The sequence below is a fragment of the Scyliorhinus canicula genome, chromosome 11 (genome assembly GCF_902713615.1).
Source record: "Scyliorhinus canicula chromosome 11, sScyCan1.1, whole genome shotgun sequence".
Lineage (NCBI taxonomy): Eukaryota > Metazoa > Chordata > Chondrichthyes > Carcharhiniformes > Scyliorhinidae > Scyliorhinus > Scyliorhinus canicula.
In genome coordinates this window covers 169,118,460-169,140,919 of record NC_052156.1, presented here as the reverse complement: position 1 = coordinate 169,140,919, position 22,460 = coordinate 169,118,460, and the positions used below count along the sequence as shown (strand labels likewise).

The 22,460-nt window shown below is 50.2% G+C and overlaps 1 protein-coding gene across 1 annotated transcript in view; it reads right to left on the bottom strand.

Moving 5' to 3' along the window:
• The window catches only part of LOC119973814 (semaphorin-3E-like), a 269,960-nt gene that overhangs the window by 26,010 nt on the left and 221,490 nt on the right, over window positions 1-22,460 (bottom strand). Inside the window, 4 exon segments of the mRNA XM_038812238.1 lie at window positions 3,856-3,917; window positions 12,108-12,274; window positions 21,059-21,100; window positions 21,190-21,281. Of these exon segments, the coding sequence (XP_038668166.1) occupies window positions 3,856-3,917; window positions 12,108-12,274; window positions 21,059-21,100; window positions 21,190-21,281 (363 nt within the window).

The following is a 22,460-nucleotide window of genomic DNA, read 5'->3' as shown; positions in this document are numbered from 1 at the left end:
CGTGCACACAGTGACCCGTGCACACAGTGACCGCGCACACAAGTGACCGTGCACACAGTGACCGCGCACACAGTGACCGCTGCACACAGTGACCGTGCACACAGTGACCGTGCACACAGTGACCGTGCACACAGTGACCGTGCACACAGTGACCGTGCACACAGTGACCGCACACAGACCGTGCACACAGACCGTGCACACAGTGACCGTGCACACAGTGACCCGTGCACACAGTGACCGTGCACACAGTGACCGTGCACACAGTGACCGTGCACACAGTGACCGTGCACACAGTGACCGTGCACACAGTGACCGTGCACACAGTGACCGTGCACACAGTGACCGCTCACACAGACCGTGCACACAGTGACCGTGCACACAGTGACCGCGCACACAGTGACCGTGCACACAGTGACCGTGCACACAGTGACCGTGCACACAGTGACCGCTCACACATTGACCGTGCACACAGTGGACCGTCGCACACAGGACCGTGCACACAGTGACGTGCACACAGTGAACCGTGCCCACAGTGACCGTGCACACAGTGACCGCTGCACACAGTGACCGCTGCACACAGACGGCACACAGTGCCGTGCACACAGTGACCGTGCACACAGTACCGCACACAGTGGACCGCTCACACAGTGACCGCGCACACAGTGACCGTGCACACAGTGACCGCGCACACAGTGACCTCGTGCACACAGTGACCGTGCCACACAGTGACCGTGCACACAGTGACCGCTGCACCACAGTGACCGTGCACACAGACCGTGCACACAGTGACCGTGCACACAGTGACCGCTCACACAGTGACCGCTCACACAGTGACCGCGCACACAGACCGTGCACACAGTGACCGCGCACACAGTGACCGCGCACACAGACCGTGCACACAGTGACCGTGCACACAGTGACCGCGCACACAGTGACCGTGCACACAGTGACCGTGCACACAGTGACCGCGCACACAGACCGTGCACACAGTGACCGTGCACACAGTGACCGTGCACACAGTGACCGCGCACACAGTGACCGTGCACACAGTGACCGCGCACACAGTGACCGTGCACACAGTGACCGTGCACCAGTGACCGGCACACAGTGACCGCTCACACAGACGTGCAACAGTGACCGTGCACACAGTGACGTGCACACAGTGACCGTGCACACAGTGACCGTGCACACAGTGACCGCTCACAGTGACCGCTCACACAGTGACCGTGCACACAGTGACCGTGCACACAGTGACCGCGCACACAGACCGTGCACACAGACCGTGCACACAGTGACCGCTCACACAGTGACCGTGCACACAGTGACCGTGCACACAGTGACCGTGCACACAGTGACCGCGCACACAGTGACCGTGCACACAGTGACCGCGCACACAGTGACCGTGCACACAGTGACCGTGCACACAGTGACCGTGCACACACAGACCGCGCACACAGTGACCGTGCACACAGTGACCGTGCACACAGAGACCGTGCACACACAGACCGCGCACACAGTGACCGTGCACACAGTGACCGTGCACACAGTGACCGCGCACACAGTGACCGTGCACACAGTGACCGTGCACACAGTGACCGCGCACACAGTGACCGTGCACACAGTGACCGTGCACACAGTGACCGCTCACACAGTGACCGTGCACACAGTGACCGTGCACACAGTGACCGTGCACACAGTGACCGTGCACACAGTGACCGCGCACACAGTGACCGCGCACACAGTGACCGTGCACACAGTGACCGTGCACACAGTGACCGTGCACACAGTGACCGTGCACACAGTGACCGTGCACACAGTGACCGTGCACACACAGACCGCGCACACAGTGACCGTGCACACAGTGACCGTGCACACAGTGACCGTGCACACAGACCGTGCACACAGTGACCGCGCACACAGTGACCGTGCACACACAGACCGCGCACACAGTGACCGTGCACACAGTGACCGTGCACACAGTGACCGCTCACACAGTGACCGTGCACACAGTGACCGCGCACACAGACCGTGCACACAGACCGTGCACACAGTGACCGTGCACACAGTGACCGCGCACACAGACCGTGCACACAGTGACCGTGCACACAGTGACCGTGCACACAGTGACCGTGCACACAGACCGTGCACACAGTGACCGCTCACACAGACCGTGCACACAGTGACCGCGCACACAGTGACCGCTCACACAGTGACCGCGCACACAGTGACCGTGCACACAGTGACCGCGCACACAGTGAGAGGAGAGCCGTGCACACAGTGACCGCGCACACAGTGACCGCGCACACAGTGACCGTGCACACAGACCGTGCACACAGTGACCGTGCACACACAGACCGCGCACACAGTGACCGCGCACACAGACCGTGCACACAGTGACCGTGCACACAGTGACCGCTCACACAGTGACCGTGCACACAGTGACCGCGCACACAGACCGTGCACACAGACCGCGCACACAGTGACCGTGCACACAGTGACCGTGCACACAGACCGCGCACACAGACCGCGCACACAGACCGTGCACACAGTGACCGCGCACACAGTGACCGCGCACACAGTGACCGCTCACACAGACCGTGCACACAGACCGTGCACACAGTGACCGCGCACACAGTGACCGTGCACACAGTGACCGTGCACACAGTGACCGTGCACACAGTGACCGTGCACACAGACCGTGCACACAGTGACTTTGCACACAGACTGCACACAGACCACGCACACACAGACCACGCACACGCCGCGTACACAGACTCTACACAGACTGCACACACAGACCATACACAGGCCGCACACACAGACCATACACAGGCCGTGCACACAGACTGCCATCACTGTAAGAATTGCTGAGATCACTGCTCCAGTTTTAGCTCAGCAAGCCCAGCTCTATTTTCCTGGCTGTTAAACTCATTCGTCAACATGGTCCCAACCTTTTGGGGTCAGTAAGCTCGATTGGCTGAGTGACTGGTTCGTGTTGTGTACATCACGGGTTCAATTCCCGTACCGGCTGAGGTTATTCATGAAGGACCCGCCTTCTCAACCTTGTCCCTCGCCTGAGGTGTGGTGACCCACAGGTTAAATCCCCACCAGTCAGCTCTCCCCCTCAAAGGGAGCCTCTGGTCAGCTGGGACTGTGGCAACATTTACATTACAATATCTTAAGAGTAATAGGATGCCTGAAATTATTTCTCCCCCATTATTTACAGTTATATACGAAAACACATGAACTAAATATTTGCAGCACCACACATTGCTGATGCATTGTGACCATTTCCTTGATAAAAGATTGCAGCATTTTCCGATGACTGATATCAGGCTCACTGGCCCGTGGTTCACTGGTTCCTCTCCATCATCTCTCAAAGAGCAGTTTTACATTTGCCCAATTTACTGCCTTCTCGGACCATTCCTGAGTGGAAGGCATTTTGGAAAATTATAGATAGTGCATCCACAGTTTCTGCAGCTTCTCTTTTAGAATCAGAGAGTGTATCCAATTCTAAATCAATTCTCTCACTGCTTTTACCAAGCATGCGACGACAAGCTCCGAAGATGCGGTTGGTGACGCCAAAAGGAATCAGTGCAGAGGTAGAGATCACCAAGGGAAAGGACTAACATTGCCACCTTCGGATCAGCCACTGTTACTGCAGCCAGACAACAACTACATCATTCAAATGTGTTGTTCACTCAAACCTATTTATTGCCAAAGTGCATTTTTTATATTTTATGAAGATTGCAAAATGTTTCTCAATGTTCAGAAGCTGTGCACTTTTCTCTCAATAACTAAAACTTCACAAAGGCAAAATTGAACAGTCGGGATAATATGTTTAATTATAATTACATTTATTTTCACAAACAGGTTTGCTGGTATTTCTGGTATATGGAGAATTTGGTTTCATATTTCTAAAAAATAATGAGTATAGTGAGGGAGTGTTTACCCTGAACAATGAGTATAGTGAGGGAGTGTTTACTCTGAACAATGAGTATAGTGAGGGAGTGTTTACTCTGAACAATGAGTATAGTGAGGGAGTGTTTACTCTGAACAATGAGTATAGTGAGGGAGTGTTTACTCTGAACAATGAGTATAGTGAGGGAGTGTTTACTCTGAACAATGAGTATAGTGAGGGAGTGTTTACCCTGAACAATGAGTATAGTGAGGGAGTGTTTACTCTGAACAATGAGTATAGTGAGGGAGTGTTTACCCTGAACAATGAGTATAGTGAGGGAGTGTTTACCCTGAACAATGAGTATAGTGAGGGAGTGTTTACTCTGAACAATGAGTATAGTGAGGGAGTGTTTACCCTGAACAATGAGTATAGTGAGGGAGTGTTTACCCTGAACAATGAGTATAGTGAGGGAGTGTTTACCCTGAACAATGAGTATAGTGAGGGAGTGTTTACCCTGAACAATGAGTATAGTGAGGGAGTGTTTACCCTGAACAATGAGTATAGTGAGGGAGTGTTTACTGTCTGAACAATGAGTATAGTGAGGGAGTGTTTACCTTGAACAATGAGTATAGTGAGGGAGTGTTTACTGTCTGAACAATGAGTATAGTGAGGGAGTGTTTACCCTGAACAATGAGTATAGTGAGGGAGTGTTTACCCTGAACAATGAGTATAGTGAGAGAGTGTTTACTCTGAACAATGAGTATAGTGAGGGAGTGTTTACCCAGAACAATGAGTATAGTGAGGGAGTGTTTACCCTGAACAATGAGTATAGTGAGGGAGTGTTTACCCTGAACAATGAGTATAGTGAGGGAGTGTTTACCCTGAACAATGAGTATAGTGAGGGAGTGTTTACCCTGAACAATGAGTATAGTGAGGGAGTGTTTACCCTGAACAATGAGTATAGTGAGGGAGTGTTTACTCAGAACAATGAGTATAGTGAGGGAGTGTTTACCCTGAACAATGAGTATAGTGAGGGAGTGTTTACCCTGAACAATGAGTATAGTGAGGGAGTGTTTACCCTGAACAATGAGTATAGTGAGGGAGTGTTTACCCTGAACAATGAGTATAGTGAGGGAGTGTTTACTCAGAACAATGAGTATAGTGAGGGAGTGTTTACCCTGAACAATGAGTATAGTGAGGGAGTGTTTACCCTGAACAATGAGTATAGTGAGGGAGTGTTTACCCTGAACAATGAGTATAGTGAGGGAGTGTTTACCCTGAACAATGAGTATAGTGAGGGAGTGTTTACTCTGAACAATGAGTATAGTGAGGGAGTGTTTACTCTGAACAATGAGTATAGTGAGGGAGTGTTTACTCAGAACAATGAGTGTAGTGAGGGAGTGTTTACTCAGAACAATGAGTGTAGTGAGGGAGTGTTTACCCTGAACAATGAGTATAGTGAGGGAGTGTTTACTCTGAACAATGAGTATAGTGAGGGAGTGTTTACTCAGAACAATGAGTATAGTGAGGGAGTGTTTACCCTGAACAATGAGTATAGTGAGGGAGTGTTTACTCTGAACAATGAGTATAGTGAGGGAGTGTTTACTGTCTGAACAATGAGTATAGTGAGGGAGTGTTTACCCTGAACAATGAGTATAGTGAGGGAGTGTTTACTCTGAACAATGAGTATAGTGAGGGAGTGTTTACCCTGAACAATGAGTATAGTGAGGGAGTGTTTACCCTGAACAATGAGTATAGTGAGGGAGTGTTTACCCTGAACAATGAGTATAGTGAGGGAGTGTTTACCCTGAACAATGAGTATAGTGAGGGAGTGTTTACCCTGAACAATGAGTATAGTGAGGGAGTGTTTACCCTGAACAATGAGTATAGTGAGGGTGTGTTTACCCTGAACAATGAGTATAGTGAGGGAGTGTTTACTCAGAACAATGAGTGTAGTGAGGGAGTGTTTACTCAGAACAATGAGTATAGTGAGGGAGTGTTTACCCTGAACAATGAGTATAGTGAGGGAGTGTTTACTCTGAACAATGAGTATAGTGAGGGAGTGTTTACTCAGAACAATGAGTATAGTGAGGGAGTGTTTACCCTGAACAATGAGTATAGTGAGGGAGTGTTTACTCTGAACAATGAGTATAGTGAGGGAGTGTTTACTGTCTGAACAATGAGTATAGTGAGGGAGTGTTTACCCTGAACAATGAGTATAGTGAGGGAGTGTTTACTCTGAACAATGAGTATAGTGAGGGAGTGTTTACCCTGAACAATGAGTATAGTGAGGGAGTGTTTACCCTGAACAATGAGTATAGTGAGGGAGTGTTTACCCTGAACAATGAGTATAGTGAGGGAGTGTTTACTCTGATCAATGAGTATAGTGAGGGAGTGTTTACTCTGAACAATGAGTATAGTGAGGGAGTGTTTACTCTGAACAATGAGTATAGTGAGGGAGTGTTTACCCTGAACAATGAGTATAGTGAGGGAGTGTTTACCCTGAACAATGAGTATAGTGAGGGAGTGTTTACCCTGAACAATGAGTATAGTGAGGGAGTGTTTACCCTGAACAATGAGTATAGTGAGGGAGTGTTTACCCTGAACAATGAGTATAGTGAGGGAGTGTTTACTGTCTGAACAATGAGTATAGTGAGGGAGTGTTTACCCTGAACAATGAGTATAGTGAGGGAGTGTTTACCCTGAACAATGAGTATAGTGAGGGAGTGTTTACCCTGAACAATGAGTATAGTGAGGGAGTGTTTACCCTGAACAATGAGTATAGTGAGGGAGTGTTTACTCTGAACAATGAGTATAGTGAGGGAGTGTTTACCCTGAACAATGAGTATAGTGAGGGAGTGTTTACCCTGAACAATGAGTATAGTGAGGGAGTGTTTACTCTGAACAATGAGTATAGTGAGGGAGTGTTTACTCTGAACAATGAGTATAGTGAGGGAGTGTTTACTCTGAACAATGAGTATAGTGAGGGAGTGTTTACCCTGAACAATGAGTATAGTGAGGGAGTGTTTACTCTGAACAATGAGTATAGTGAGGGAGTGTTTACCCTGAACAATGAGTATAGTGAGGGAGTGTTTACTCTGAACAATGAGTATAGTGAGGGAGTGTTTACCCTGAACAATGAGTATAGTGAGGGAGTGTTTACTCTGAACAATGAGTATAGTGAGGGAGTGTTTACCTTGAACAATGAGTATAGTGAGGGAGTGTTTACTCTGAACAATGAGTATAGTGAGGGAGTGTTTACCCTGAACAATGAGTATAGTGAGGGAGTGTTTACCCTGAACAATGAGTATAGTGAGGGAGTGTTTACCCTGAACAATGAGTATAGTGAGGGAGTGTTTACCCTGAACAATGAGTATAGTGAGGGAGTGTTTACTCTGAACAATGAGTATAGTGAGGGAGTGTTTACTCTGAACAATGAGTATAGTGAGGGAGTGTTTACTCTGAACAATGAGTATAGTGAGGGAGTGTTTACTCTGAACAATGAGTATAGTGAGGGAGTGTTTACTCTGAACAATGAGTATAGTGAGGGAGTGTTTACCCTGAACAATGAGTATAGTGAGGGAGTGTTTACCCTGAACAAGGAGTATAGTGAGGGAGTGTTTACCCTGAACAATGAGTATAGTGAGGGAGTGTTTACTCTGAACAATGAGTATAGTGAGGGAGTGTTTACCCTGAACAATGAGTATAGTGAGGGAGTGTTTACCCTGAACAATGAGTATAGTGAGGGAGTGTTTACTCTGAACAATGAGTATAGTGAGGGAGTGTTTACTCTGAACAATGAGTATAGTGACGGAGTGTTTACCCTGAACAATGAGTATAGTGAGGGAGTGTTTACCCTGAACAATGAGTATAGTGAGGGAGTGTTTACTCTGAACAATGAGTATAGTGAGGGAGTGTTTACTCTGAACAATGAGTATAGTGACGGAGTGTTTACCCTGAACAATGAGTATAGTGAGGGAGTGTTTACCCTGAACAATGAGTATAGTGAGGGAGTGTTTACCCTGAACAATGAGTATAGTGAGGGAGTGTTTACCCTGAACAATGAGTATAGTGAGGGAGTGTTTACCCTGAACAATGAGTATAGTGAGGGAGTGTTTACCCTGAACAATGAGTATAGTGAGGGAGTGTTTACCCTGAACAATGAGTATAGTGAGGGAGTGTTTACTCTCCAATTTCATAGATCTGGTGCAAAATCCTCTCTTCATCCACAAAAATTGCCCAGCTAAGTTGTATCGCATATTTAAAGTTTTGAACTCTTCCTGCAGTATCTGTCCGCAGTGAGCAGGTTTCTACGCAGCCTGTCGCGCGAGAAATTGCGTTTGGCGGGGGGTGCGGGAGGCAAATTTCCTGACAGAACCGTGCCGGCGCTGCTCCGGCGATGCGCCGGGCCTTTCCAATATCCACACATTCACGAATAAGCCTCCCGGCTGGGGGGCCATTGCTCGAGGCCCACCCAGCGATCCTTCCCTGCCAACTGGCCCAGTTCCCGACGCCGTGGAACTAACATGGTCTGGCCGGTCGGGACTCTCTCGTGGCAGCTGTGGACTCAGTCCGCGGCTGCCCTGGTGGGGGATCAGGCACCGGGGGGGCCTTATGGGTGGCTGGGGGAAGAGATCGGGCCAGACGGATCGTGGGGCACGCGGCCGTTCGGTGGGGCCTCGTTTCATTGTGTCGGTCCGCCTTCCGAGTTCGCCATAGCTCTTAGCCCGGCCGTTGGAGGCTGCTGCCTTCCTTATGCGCAGACTCCAGGGGCCTGTATCTGCAGCCTCAGCTGTGTGATGCACTCCGTTCCCTGCTGGGCCCCCTGTAGGAAAGTGATTCTAACCATTTATCTTGTATTATTTTCAGGAGTCTCGGGAGTGCTACGCCTGCGTGCTTGTGCCGGAGTGGGGACATCGCCCCATTTTGGGAGAATCCAGCCCAGTGTCCACTGACGGTGATTGTAATTGTACACACAGTCCATGCACACGCAGTCCACGCACACACAGACTGTCCACGCACACACAGACTGTCCACGCACACACAGACTGTCCACGCACACACAGACTGTCCACGCACACACAGACTGTCCACGCACACACAGACTGTCCACGCACACACAGACTGTCCACGCACACACAGACTGTCCACGCACACACAGACTGTCCACGCACACACAGACTGTCCACGCACACACAGACTGTCCACGCACACACAGACTGTCCACGCACACACAGACTGTACACGCACACACAGACTGTCCACCCACACACACAGTCCACCCACACACACAGTCCACGCACACACACAGTCCACGCACACACACAGTCCACGCACACACACAGTCCACGCACACACAGTCCACGCACACACAGTCCACGCACACACAGTCCACGCACACACAGTCCACGCACACACAGTCCACGCACACACAGTCCACGCACACACAGTCCACGCACACACAGACTGTACACACAGACCACGCATACACAGGCTGTACACACAGTCCACGCACACACAGACTGTACACACAGTCCACGCACACACAGACTGTACACACAGACCACGCACACACAGACTGTACACACAGTCCACGCACACAGTCCACGCGCACACAGTCCACACACACACAGACTGCACACACAGTCCACGCACACACAGACTGCACACTACAGTCCACACACAAACATTCTGCGCAGACTGCACACAGTCCACGCACACACTGTCCGCATGCACACAGACTGCACACACAGTCCGCATGCACACAGACTGCACATACAGTCTGCGCACACACAGACTGCACATACAGTCTGCGCACACACAGACTGCACATACAGTCTCCGCACACACAGACTGCACATACAGTCTGCGCACACACAGACTGCACATACAGTCTGCGCACACACAGACTGGACACACAGACTGTGCACACACCATCCACATGCACACAGTCTGCGCACACACACGGACTGCACACACACGGACTGCACACACACGGACTGCACACACACGGACTGCACACACAGAATGTGCACAGTGACAGATATGCACAGTGACAGATATAGAGGTATTTAGTCAGTCTCGAGGAATGTACATCCCAAGTTATTATCTTGTCTGACTTCATTTTACCACTGGAAAATTCATGTGACTGAAACAACAATCAGGTATTCCCTACCCCTCCCCCCTCCCCCACTCCCCCTCCCCCACACCCCTCCCCCGCTCCCCTCCCCTTCCCTCCCATTCCCTCTCCCCCTCCTGTTGCCCCTCCCTTCCCCCTTCCCCTCCCCCTCCCAATCCCCCTCCCACTCCCCATCCCCCTCTCCCTCTCCCTCCCCCTCTCCCTCTCCCTCTCCCTCTCCCTCTCCCTCTCTGCCTCCCGCTTCCCCTCACACACATCAATCAGTCCCTCCATTGCCTCCCTCCCTCCCCCAGACCTGCACATTGCTGCCTCACTGCAGGAGGCCCTGTTCCCAAATGATGTTCACAAGCCACAGTTTGGGAACAACGGGCGGGATTCTCCGATCCTGGGGCTAAGTGTTGATGCCGTCGGAAATGCCGGAGTGTTTTACAACAGCATCAACTGGCCCCTAGGATCAGTGATCCTGTGCCACACAGGGGGCCAACACGGCACTGAGAGCCTCAGGCTGCTCCAGCTGCCGATACGCCCAGCAGCATGTGGGCTGGAGAGCCTCAGGCTGCTCCCGATACGCCCAGCAGCATGTGGGCTGGAGAGCCTCAGGCTGCTCCAGCTGCCGATACGCCCAGCAGCATGTGGGCACGGAGAGCCTCAGGCTGCTCCAGCTGCCGATACGCCCAGCAGCATGTGGGCTGGAGAGCCTCAGGCTGCTCCAGCTGCCGATACGCCCAGCAGCATGTGGGCTGGAGAGCCTCAGGCTGCTCCAGCTGCCGATACGCCCAGCAGCATGTGGGCTGGAGAGCCTCAGGCTGCTCCAGCTGCCGATACGCCCAGCAGCATGTGGGCACTGAGCCTCAGGCTGCTCCAGCTGCCGATACGCCCAGCAGCATGTGGGCTGGAGAGCCTCAGGCTGCTCCAGCTGCCGATACGCCCAGCAGCATGTGGGCACTGAGCCTCAGGCTGCTCCAGCTGCCGATACGCCCAGCAGCATGTGGGCTGGAGAGCCTCAGGCTGCTCCCGATACGCCCAGCAGCATGTGGGCTGGAGAGCCTCAGGCTGCTCCAGCTGCCGATACGCCCAGCAGCATGTGGGCTGGAGAGCCTCAGGCTGCTCCAGCTGCCGATACGCCCAGCAGCATGTGGGCCGCAGGTACGGCATGCGCGCTGTGGCTGGCGCAAGTTCGCGCAAGAGCGTGGGTTGCCTTCTTTGGGCCGGCTCCCGGGCAACATGGTGGACCCCCTCCAGGGGCCCGACGTGGAGGAACATAGGCTCCCCCTGGAATAAGCCTGCCCATCGATCAGTAGGCCCCGATTGCGGGCCAGGCCACCTGGAGGCCCTCCCGGAGTCGGATCCCTCCCCCCCCCCCCCCCCACACCAGGATGGTTCCCACAGTATGAAGGCCGAGGTCCGGCCGGGTAGGACCACACGCGAACGGCGCCGGCGAGACTCGGCCAAACTCAGTGGGCATTCGGCCCGTCCAGCGCGGAGTATCGACGGGGGAAGGCCGCGTTGAGCGGCCCCCGGCCGCTCCAACCGTGCCGACGCCATTGCCAGGGTAGGCGCGCCGTTGCGTGATTACCCCTGCCCCCCCCCCTCCGGCGATTCTCCAACCCACCCCGTGGCCGGAGAATCCCGCCCCACATCTTTATTAAATAATGTCATTGGTGATAAATGGTTGGAATCACAAATCTCCAAAACATGGATCAAAATCCAATATCTCAGATTTAATATGAAATCTCGAATTGTTCAGGGCTGAATTCTGCTGATGGAATATTCCCATCGTCATTTCCTGGTGAAGAGATTTACAATAAAGATCCTGAGCAAAATCATGTTAACTACCAATAATATTCTGTCTGATATAAAAAACATTTACAGTCTGATGTAAAAATGACCACCACGTCTGATACGGCCGAATCATTCCCGAATCATTCCCGAAGGCTGAGCAGCGAGTTAATGGTGATCACAGTACTGAAACCAGACGCTGTGGAAAACATTCCCAGCTTGAAAGTTTAAAATTAACACCATGGTCCGGTTTACAAGTGACCTGCATTGCAATTAGAATCCAATTACCTTTTTGCAGGCGTCCCAGTTGGATAGTAGCTGGTACAGGAGACCCCATCCCAGGCACAGTAAGGGTCTCTGGCGAGGCAGCAGTCAGTACAAGCTGAACCATACAGATCACACTGATGGATCTTCACCTGGGCAATGCCGGACTTTGAACCAATGTATAAATTTTGCTGCATTAAAATAAAAGAAGAAATGTTATTCAGATTGTGGCCATTCACCCCGTTAATCTTAACAAATAATTAATGTTCGAAAACATCGAGAAGACCGACTGTGCCATCTACAAGTACAAACACACAGACAGCGCCGTCTACAACCGTTCAGACACACAGACAGTGCCGTCTACAACAAGTACAGACGCACAGACAGTGCCGTCTGCAACAAGTACAGACACACAGACAGTACCGTCTACAACAAGTACAGACACACAGACAGTACCGTCTACAACAAGTACAGACACACAGACGGTGCCGTCTACAACAAGTACAGACGCACAGACAGTGCCGTCTGCAACAAGTACAGACACACAGACAGTACCGTCTACAACAAGTACAGACACACAGACAGTGCCGTCTACAACAAGTACAGGCACACAGACAGTGCCGTCTACACCAAGTACAGACGCACAGACAGTACTGTCTACAACAAGTACAGACACACATAGAACAATACAGCGCAGTACAGGCCCTTCGGCCCTCGATGTTGCACCGACATGGAAAAAAACTAAAGGCCATCTAACCTACACTATGCCCTTATCATCCATATGCTTATCCAATAAACTTTTAAATGCCCTTAATGTTGGCGTGTTCACTACTGTTGCAGGTAGGGCATTCCACGGCCTCACCACTCTTTGCGTAAAAAACCCACCTCTGACCTCTGTCCTATATCTATTACCCCTCAATTTAAGGCTATGTCCCCTCGTGCTAGCCACCTCCATCCGCGGGAGAAGGCTCTCGCTGTCCACCCTATCTAACCCTCTGATCATTTTGTATGCCTCTATTAAGTCACCTCTTAACCTTCTTCTCTCTAACGAAAACAACCTCAAGTCCATCAGCCTTTCCTCATAAGATTTTCCCTCCATACCAGGCAACATCCTGGTAAATCTCCTCTGCACCCGTTCCAAAGCTTCCACGTCCTTCCTATAATGAGGCGACCAGAACTGTACGCAATACTCCAAATGCGGCCGTACTAGAGTTTTGTACAACTGCAACATGACCTCATGGCTCCGGAACTCAATCCCTCTACCAATAAAGGCCAACACACCATAGGCCTTCTTCACAACCCTATCAACCTGGGTGGCAACTTTCAGGGATCTATGTACATGGACACCGAGATCCCTCTGCTCATCCACACTACCAAGAATTTTACCATTAGCCAAATATTCCGCATTTCTGTTATTCTTTCCAAAGTGAATCACCTCACACTTCTCCACATTAAACTCCATTTGCCACCTCTCAGCCCAGCTCTGCAGCTTATCTATGTCCCTCTGTAACCTGCAACATCCTTCCGCACTGTCTACAACTCCACCGACTTTAGTGTCGTCTGCAAATTTACTCACCCATCCTTCTGCGCCCTCCTCTAGGTCATTTATAAAAATGACAAACAGCAACGGCCCCAGAACAGATCCTTGTGGTACGCCACTCGTAACTGAACTCCATTCTGAACATTTCCCATCAACTACCACTCTCTGTCTTCTTTCAACTAGCCAATTTCTGATCCACATCTCTAAATCACCCTCAATCCCCAGCCTCCGTATTTTCTGCAATAGACGACCGTGGGGAACCTTATCAAACGCTTTACTGAAATCCATATACACCACATCAACTGCTCTACCCTCGTCTACCTGTTCAGTCACCTTCTCAAAGAACTCGATAAGGTTTGTGAGGCATGACCTACCCTTCACAAAACCATGCTGACTGTCCCTAATCATATTATTCCTATCTAGATGATTATAAATCGTATCTTTTATAATCCTCTCCAAGACTTTACCCACCACAGACGTTAGGCTCACCGGCCTATAGTTACCGGGGTTATCTCTACTCCCCTTCTTGAACAAAGGAACCACATTTGCTATCCTCCAGTCCTCTGGCACTATTCCTGTAGCCAATGATGACCTAAAAATCAAAGCCAAAGGCTCAGCAATCTCTTCCCTGGCTTCCCAGAGAATCCTAGGATAAATCCCATCCGGCCCCGGGGACTTATCTATTTTCACCTTGTCCAGAATTGCCAACACTTCTTCCCTACGCACCTCAATGCCATCTATTCTAATAGCCTGGGTCTCAGCATTCTCCTCCACAATATTATCTTTTTCTTGAGTGAATACTGACGAAAAGTATTCATTTAGTATCTCGCTTATCTCCTCAGCCTCCACACACAACTTCCCACCACTGTCCTTGACTGGCCCTACTCTTACCCTAGTCATTCTTTTATTCCTGACATACCTATAGAAAGCTTTTGGGTTTTCCTTGATCCTACCTGCCAAAGACTTCTCATGTCCCCTCCTTGCTCGTCTCAGCTCTCTCTTTAGATCCTCCCTCGCTTCCTTGTAAATATCAAGCGCCCCAACTGAAACTTCACGCCTCATCTTCACATAGGCCTCCTTCTTCCTCTTAACAAGAGATTCCACTTCTTTGGTAAACCACGGTTTCCTCGCTCGACCCCTTCCTCCCTGCCTGACTGGTACGTACTTATCAAGAACATGCAATAGCTGTTCCTTGAACAAGCTCCACATATCCAGTGTGCCCAACCCTTGCAGCCTACTTCTCCAACCAACACATCCTAAGTCATGTCTAATGGCATCATAATTGCCCTTCCCCCAGCTATAACTCTTGCCCTGCGGGGTATACTTATCCCTTTCCATCATTAACGTAAAGGTCACCGAATTGTGGTCACTGTTTCCAAAGTGCTCACCTACCTCCAGATCTAACACCTGGCCTGGTTCATTACCCAAAACCAAATCCAATGTGGCCTCGCCTCTTGTTGGCCTGTCAACATATTGTGTCAGGAAACCCTCCTGCACACATTGTACAAAGAATGACCCATCTAATGTACTCGAACTATATCTTTTCCAGTCAATATTTGGAAAGTTAAAGTCTCCCATAACAACTACCCTGTTACTTTCGCTCTTTTCCAGAATCATCTTCGCCATCCTTTCCTCTACATCCCTAGAACTATTAGGTGGCCTATAGAAAACTCCCAACAGGGTGACCTCTCCTTTCCTGTTTCTAACCTCAGCCCATACTACCTCGGAAGAAGAGTCCCCATCTAGCATCCTTTCCGCCACCATAATACTGTCCTTGACTAGCAGCGCCACACCTCCCCCTCTTTTGCCCCCTTCTCTGAGCTTACTAAAACACCTAAACCCCGGAACCTGCAACAACCATTCCTGTCCCTGCTCTATCCATGTCTCTGAAATGGCCACAACATCGAAGTCCCAGGTACCAACCCATGCTGCCAGTTCCCCTACCTTATTTCGTATACTCCTGGCATTGAAATAGACACACTTCAAACCACCTACCTGAACACTGGCGCCCTCCTGCGAAGTCAAATCTGTGCTCCTGACCTCTATACTCTCAATCTCCCGTACCCTAAAACTACAATCCAGGTTCCCATGCCCCTGCTGAATTAGTTTAAACCCCCCCACAGACAGTACCGTCTACAACAAGTACAGACGCACAGTCAGTACCGTCTACAACAAGTGCAGACGCACAGTCAGTACCGTCTACAACAAGTGCAGACACACAGACAGTGCCGTCTACAACAAGTACAGACACACAGACAGTACCGTCTATGTAGTAATCCACGGGAGTCAGGAGTTCCGTCACCACACCAATATTTATTTACAATAACGATATTACAGGAGCAGCTCCAAACAGTGCTGCTAGCATTCCAGTCAACTTTAGACTGGCTCACAAAGCCCACACAGGTGCTTATATGGGCCCCCTCAATGAGCTATCATTGAGTGAGCTCATACTCCAATTGGCCAACCAATAAAGCCAATTGGAGTTCATTACTCCCCTCCCCCCCAAGGTCCGAGGAATTCCTGCCAGCTGGCATTCCTCTGAGCTTCTTCCTGCTCCTCATGTCTGGGTCTGTCACCTCTGTGTCGTCCGCCGGGTCGTTCTCCGAAGTGGACGGGGTATACCTTATAGGTGCCCGTCTTTTCCTTGACGACCTCCTTGGAAGTTGTTCTTCCTCCTCCTCGGGGAGAGGTGTCGAGGCGGCCTCGTCGAGTGTGTCCATCTCCGACTCTGATGACTGGATGACGGGGTCTGGAGAAATTGCTCGGGGCTGGGGTGTGGGTATCCTTTCCGTCTGGGCTATCCCAGCTTGAGGCGGTCCTGCTTCGCCTGCCTCCAGGTGTGGTTCCGCTGCCTTTATTTGGTCTAGGTGTTTCTTCAGCACCTTACCTCCTATTGAAACCTCATAGGATATGAGCCCTGTTTGGGACTCTACCGTGCCTTTGACCCACGTTGGTCCATTCCCATAATTCTTGACCCAAACCGGTGCCCCCACCTGGAAATGTCTCTGCTGCCGACTATTATCATGCCCCCTGCGTTGGGCCTCCTGTTGTTTCTCCACTTTCCCCGTTAAATTTGGGAAAAGGAGACTCAGCCTCGTTCGCAGCCGCCTTCCCATTAAGAGTTCAGCTGGAGGTATGCCCGTTGTGGAATGCGGTGTGGTCCTGTAATCAAACAGCCAGCGGGAGAGCTTTGTGTCTATTGATGCTGCTGGCTGCTTCTTGAGTCCCGCTTTAAGTGTCTGGACCGCTCTCTCTGCCAGGCCGTTGGTCGCTGGATGATAAGGGGCCGTTTTGATGTGACGGACTCCGTTTTCCTTCAGGGATTTTCCAAATTCCCCACTTGTGAATGTCGTTCCATTGTCCGACACCAATACCTCCGGAAGTCCATGTGTTGCAAACGAGGCCCTGAGCTTTTCAATTGTCGATGCTGTGCTTGCCGTGTTTACCCGATGGACGTCCAACCATTTGGAGTGGGCATCCACTATCACTAAAAACATTGAGCCCATGAAAGGGCCGGCGTGGTCAATATGCAGGCGGGTCCAGGGTCTGCCTGGCCATTCTCACGGGTGCAATGGCGCCGCTGGTGGCACTCTTTGCCCCTGTTGGCACTCCTGGCACCGACATACCAAGGCTGCTATGTCTGTGTCCAAACCTGGCCACCAAACGTAGCTTCGAGCTAGCATCTTCATTTTAGACACCCCTGGGTGTCCGTGATGTAACTCAGTTAAGATTGCCTGACGGCCCTGAGCTGGGACGATTACCCGGGCTCCCCATAATAGGATACCGTCTTCTACGGTTATTTGGTCCCTTCTGCTCCAGTATGGGTGCATCTGGGGCTCCACTGGTCTTTCCAGTTCCCCTGTTAGCAGTAAATGCTTCACCTTGGCTAAAACTGGGTCTTTTTGCGTTCACAACTGAATATGTTGTGCGTCTACCGGTAGGGTGTCCAAAAAATTTAGAGTCATTACTGTCTCCTCTACTTTTGGTATTTGAGGCGGAGTGTCCGGGAGGGGACGTCTGCTCAAAGCATCTGCATGTGCTACTCGCGTTCCCGGTCTGTGCTCCAGAACGTATCTATACGCCGCCAGTAGCAACGCCCAGCGTTGGATTCTAGCTGATGCAATCGGGGGTATTGACTTGTCTTCTTTTAATAACCCTAATAACGGCTTATGGTCCGTCACTATGGTGAATTTCCGCCCGTACAGATACTGGTGAAATTCTTTTACTGCGAATATCACCGCCAGTCCTTCCTTCTCGATTTGGGCGTACTTCCTCTCAGCCATCGCCAAGGTCCTCGAAGCATAGGCTATTGGCCGTTCTTCCCCATTCCTTCCTCTATGGGCTAAGACGACTCCTACCCCATAGGGGGATGCATCACAAGTGACTACCAACTCCTTCCTTGGGTCATAATGCTCTAGGACATTTTCGGATGACAGCTGTTCCTTAATGTCCCTAAATGCTCGGTTTTGGCGGGTGGACCATTTCCATTCTTGCCCCTTTTTTAGTAGCTGGTGGAGGGGTTCTAGGATGGACGCCCTATTTTCAATAAATTTTCCATTATTGTCGGCCGCCCGTTCACCCGTGGGGCAATCCTAATGGGTTCTGCTTTCTTCGTTGTAATATTATATAATTGTTCCCCTTCGGAGGAGGATGGGGCGTCTAGGTTGTGTACTTCCCTGCGTCCCCGCCTGCTATTCCTCTTTTGCCACCTCCTTCTAGGGTTTCTGTCGTTGTTACCGCACTCTGTCTGGTGCCAGAAACGGTCCTTCTCTGTTGGGGGAGCCTCAGCCGGTACTTCCCTCTGTCTCCAGTTAGTCCTGGCAGACTTGGGGGCAGTTCTGGGGTTTTCCTTTTTCCCTCTATTCCTCAGGTTTTTCCTGAGAGCGGCTATCTGGTAGCAGGACCCATTGTGGTAGTCCCTCTCACAGGTATCTACCTCCATTGGCGTGCCCTGTAGTTCCTGCGCCCCACTTGCTGCCTTTTCTAGGGACAGTGCGAGCTGTAACGCCTGCCTGCAGTCTAGCTCCGTTTCCGCCAACAGGCGTTTCTGTATTGTGAGGTTGTTTATACCACACACTAACCGGTCCCGAAGCATTTCATTTGGCGTCGGGCCGAACTCACATTTTTCCGCCAGCCTTCTCAGGCGGGTCAAGAAATTTGTGACTGACTCCCTGTTTTCCCGCTTCGCTGTGTAGAATCTGTACCTACGCCAAATGAGGGGTGGTTTTGGGTCGTAGTGCTCTTTCACCAATTCCGTTACTTCTTGGAAATTATTTGTGTCCGGCGCATCGGGATAAGTCAGACTACGTATAATGGCGAAAGCTGAGGGTCCGCACACCGACAGCAGGATAAGCCGTCTCCTTTCGTCCGTCAGTATATCATTTGCCTGGAAGAAGTAACACATTCTCTCCACATACTGGGACCAGTCCTCAATAGCCGGGTCGAATGCCTCTAACCTCCCAAAAAACAGCATTTTTAAAATGGCAAGGCTTACCCTCCGAGTGCGGCAGCTGGTCTCCGCAAAATTCGTAGTTTACCTCGTCGCCACTGTAGTAATCCACGGGAGGCAGGAGTTCTGTCACCACACCAATATTTATTTACAATAACGATATTACAGGAGCAGCTACAAACAGTGCTGCTAGCAGTCCAGTCAACTTAAGACTGGCTCACAAAGCCTACACAGGTGATTATATGGGCCCCCTCAATGAGCTATCATTGAGTGAGCTCATATTCCAATTGGCCAACCAATAAAGCCAATTGGAGTTCATTACAGTCCACAACAAGTATAGACGTACAGATGGTACCGTCTACAACAAGTACAGACACACAGACAGTGCCGCCTACAACAAGTATAGATGCACAGACAGTGCCGTCTACAAGTACAGACACACAGACAGTGCCGTCAACAAGTACAGACACACAGACAGTACCATCTACAACAAGTATAGACGGACTGACAGTGCCGTCTACAAGTACAGACGCAGAGACAGTGCCATCTACAACAAGTACAGACACACAGACAGTGCCGTCTACAAGTACAGACACATAGACAGTGCCGTCAACAAATGCAGACACACAGACAGTGCCGTCTACAACAAGTACAGACGCAGAGACAGTGCCATCTACAAGTACAGACACACAGACAGTACCGTCTACAACAAGTGCAGACGCAAAGACAGTGCTGTCTACAACAAGTATAGACGCACAGACAGTGCCGTCAACAAGTACAGACACACAGACAGTGCCGTCAACAAGTACAGACGCAGAGACAGTGCCGTCTACAACAAGTACAGACGCACAGACAGTGCCGTCTACAAGTACAGACACATAGACAGTGCCGTCAACAAATGCAGACACACAGACAGTGCCGTCTACAACAAGTACAGACGCAGAGACAGTGCCGTCTGCAAGTACAGACACACAGACAATGCCGTCAACAAGTACAGACGCACAGACAGTGCCGTCTACAAGTACAGACACACAGACAATGCCGTCAACAAGTACAGACGCACAGACAGTGCTGTCAACAAGTACAGACGCACAGACAGTGCCGTCTACAACAAGTACAGACGCACAGACAGTGCCGTCTACAACAAGTACAGATGCAGAGACAGTGCCGTCTACAAGTACAGACGCACAGACAGTGCTGGTTTAGCTCACTGGGCTAAATCGCTGGCTTTGAAAGCAGACCAAGCAGGCCAGCAGCACGGTTCGATTCCCGTACCAGCCTCCCCGGACAGGCGCCGGAATGTGGCGACTAGGGGCTTTTCACAGTAACTTAATTGAAATTGAAGCCTACTCGTGACAATAAGCGATTTTCATTTCATTTCATTTCATCTACAATAAGTACAGACATGGAGATGAACTGACTCAAAAATGAGGCAAAATAAATTGTAAATTCTAAAAATGCAAAATATACAGAAGTTAGAAAAAAATGCAATAGCTGCATCAGCGAAATGGAATAATGATTTGACATTTTGTGTGAGAAGCTGCTTAGTTTCTGCCAGTCTGAGTCTCACAGCTGCTGGATAACAGGCTGCACTGTCTGCCTCAGCTCAGTGGGAGTGGATTTCAGCTCTGGCAAAAACAAGCCTGAATTCAGAGGAGGAACCACTCCACTCACCTCTGTTCACCTTATTCAAGGTGAGAGTTTATTGGTTGCCATGGTGGTTGCTTATTCTTGCAGCTGCTGGGGTGTATTGTAAATGCGCCCTTTGTCCGCCCACACAATCTCAATAACCTTTTTCTATATTTGAAACAGCCCACCTGATTGGCTAATGTCATTATTTGTACTGTCCTGTGTGTGCACATTGTGGGCAATCTCCACCTGCAAATCGACACCAGAACCTAGAGACTGAATTTGCTGAATGATCTATTATTATTGCTCATTCAGTTTATTTCATCTTTCCATCCATTCCATTTGCGTATCTCTTACCCGTTTAACTGAAAACTCCATGGTGATAATTGGCGTTGGCACCTGAAATTGAAACAAATGCTCCAGTTACTCGATGCAGAATATTATTCCAGGAGAGACACAGCTTCAGCAGAGACTCCAATCATTCTCACCTTAAATACTTGCAGCTCCTCCAACACTACTTCCTCCATCGTTTCACTTTCCTGGTTGTAAATTATGATAATTTTTAACACTAGTCCTGCATCTGCGCAAAGGAGAAAGGCTTCCATTAAACATTTTATAAAGATGCTTAAAAACAATTCACTGTCAGGCAATGTCCAGTGTTCTCCAGTAAAATGAACAGCTTTAAAACATTCCGGAAGCATTCACTCAGTGTCACGGAGTCACTTTCTGCTCAGGCTCTCCTTTCCTTGCTGCCATCTTTTGGAACAGGTCTGCTCCAGGTGTGAGGTCACTTTGCACCTGCCAATGCTCCATCTCATACTGGCCCAATCAACAATCCTTCCGAAACTGTCACAAGCTGCTCATAAATCTGACACTAATTTCTTTATAATGTGTATGTTTGCTGGTGCCAGGAGTAGGACTTCACCATTACCCTGATCTCCTCTTGGATTCTATCCCCACCCTCCAGCCAACAAACTTCACATCAGCTGATTTCCAATCATGTTCATTCATTGATTGCTTGGAAATGTATCTCAGGTCAAAGTAACAATCCCGGGTCTCAGTAACAATTCCTTGTCTCAGTAACAATCCCGGGTTTCAGTAACAATCCCGGGTCTCAGTAACAATCCCGGGTCTCAGTAATAATCCCAGGTCTCAGTAACAATCCCGGGTCTCAGTAACAATCCCGGGTCTCAGTAACAATCCCGGGTCTCAGTAACAATCCCGGGTCTCAGTAACAATCCCGGGTCTCAGTCACAATCTCGGGTCTCAGTAATAATCTCGGGTCTCAGTAACGATCCCAGGTCTCAGTAACAATCCCGGGTCTCAGTAACAATCCCGGGCCTCAGTAACAATCCCGGGTCTCAGTAACAATCCCGGGTCTCAGTCACAATCCCGGGTCTCAGTAACACTCTCGGGTCTCAGTAACAATCACGGGTCTCAGTAACTCCCCCAGGTCTCAGTAACAATCCCGGGTCTCAGTAACAATCCCGGGTCTCAGTAACAATCCCGGGTCTCAGTAACAATCCCGGGTCTCAGTCACAATCCCGGGTCTCAGTAACAATCCCGGGTCTCAGTCACAATCCCGGGTCTCAGTAACAATCACAGGTCTCAGTAACAATCCTGGGTCTCAGTAAGAATCCCGGGTCTCAGTAACAATCCCGGGTCTCAGTAACAATCCCGGGTCTCAGTAACAATCTCGGGTCTCAGTAACTCCCCCAGGTCTCAGTAACAATCCCGGGTCTCAGTAACAATCCCGGGT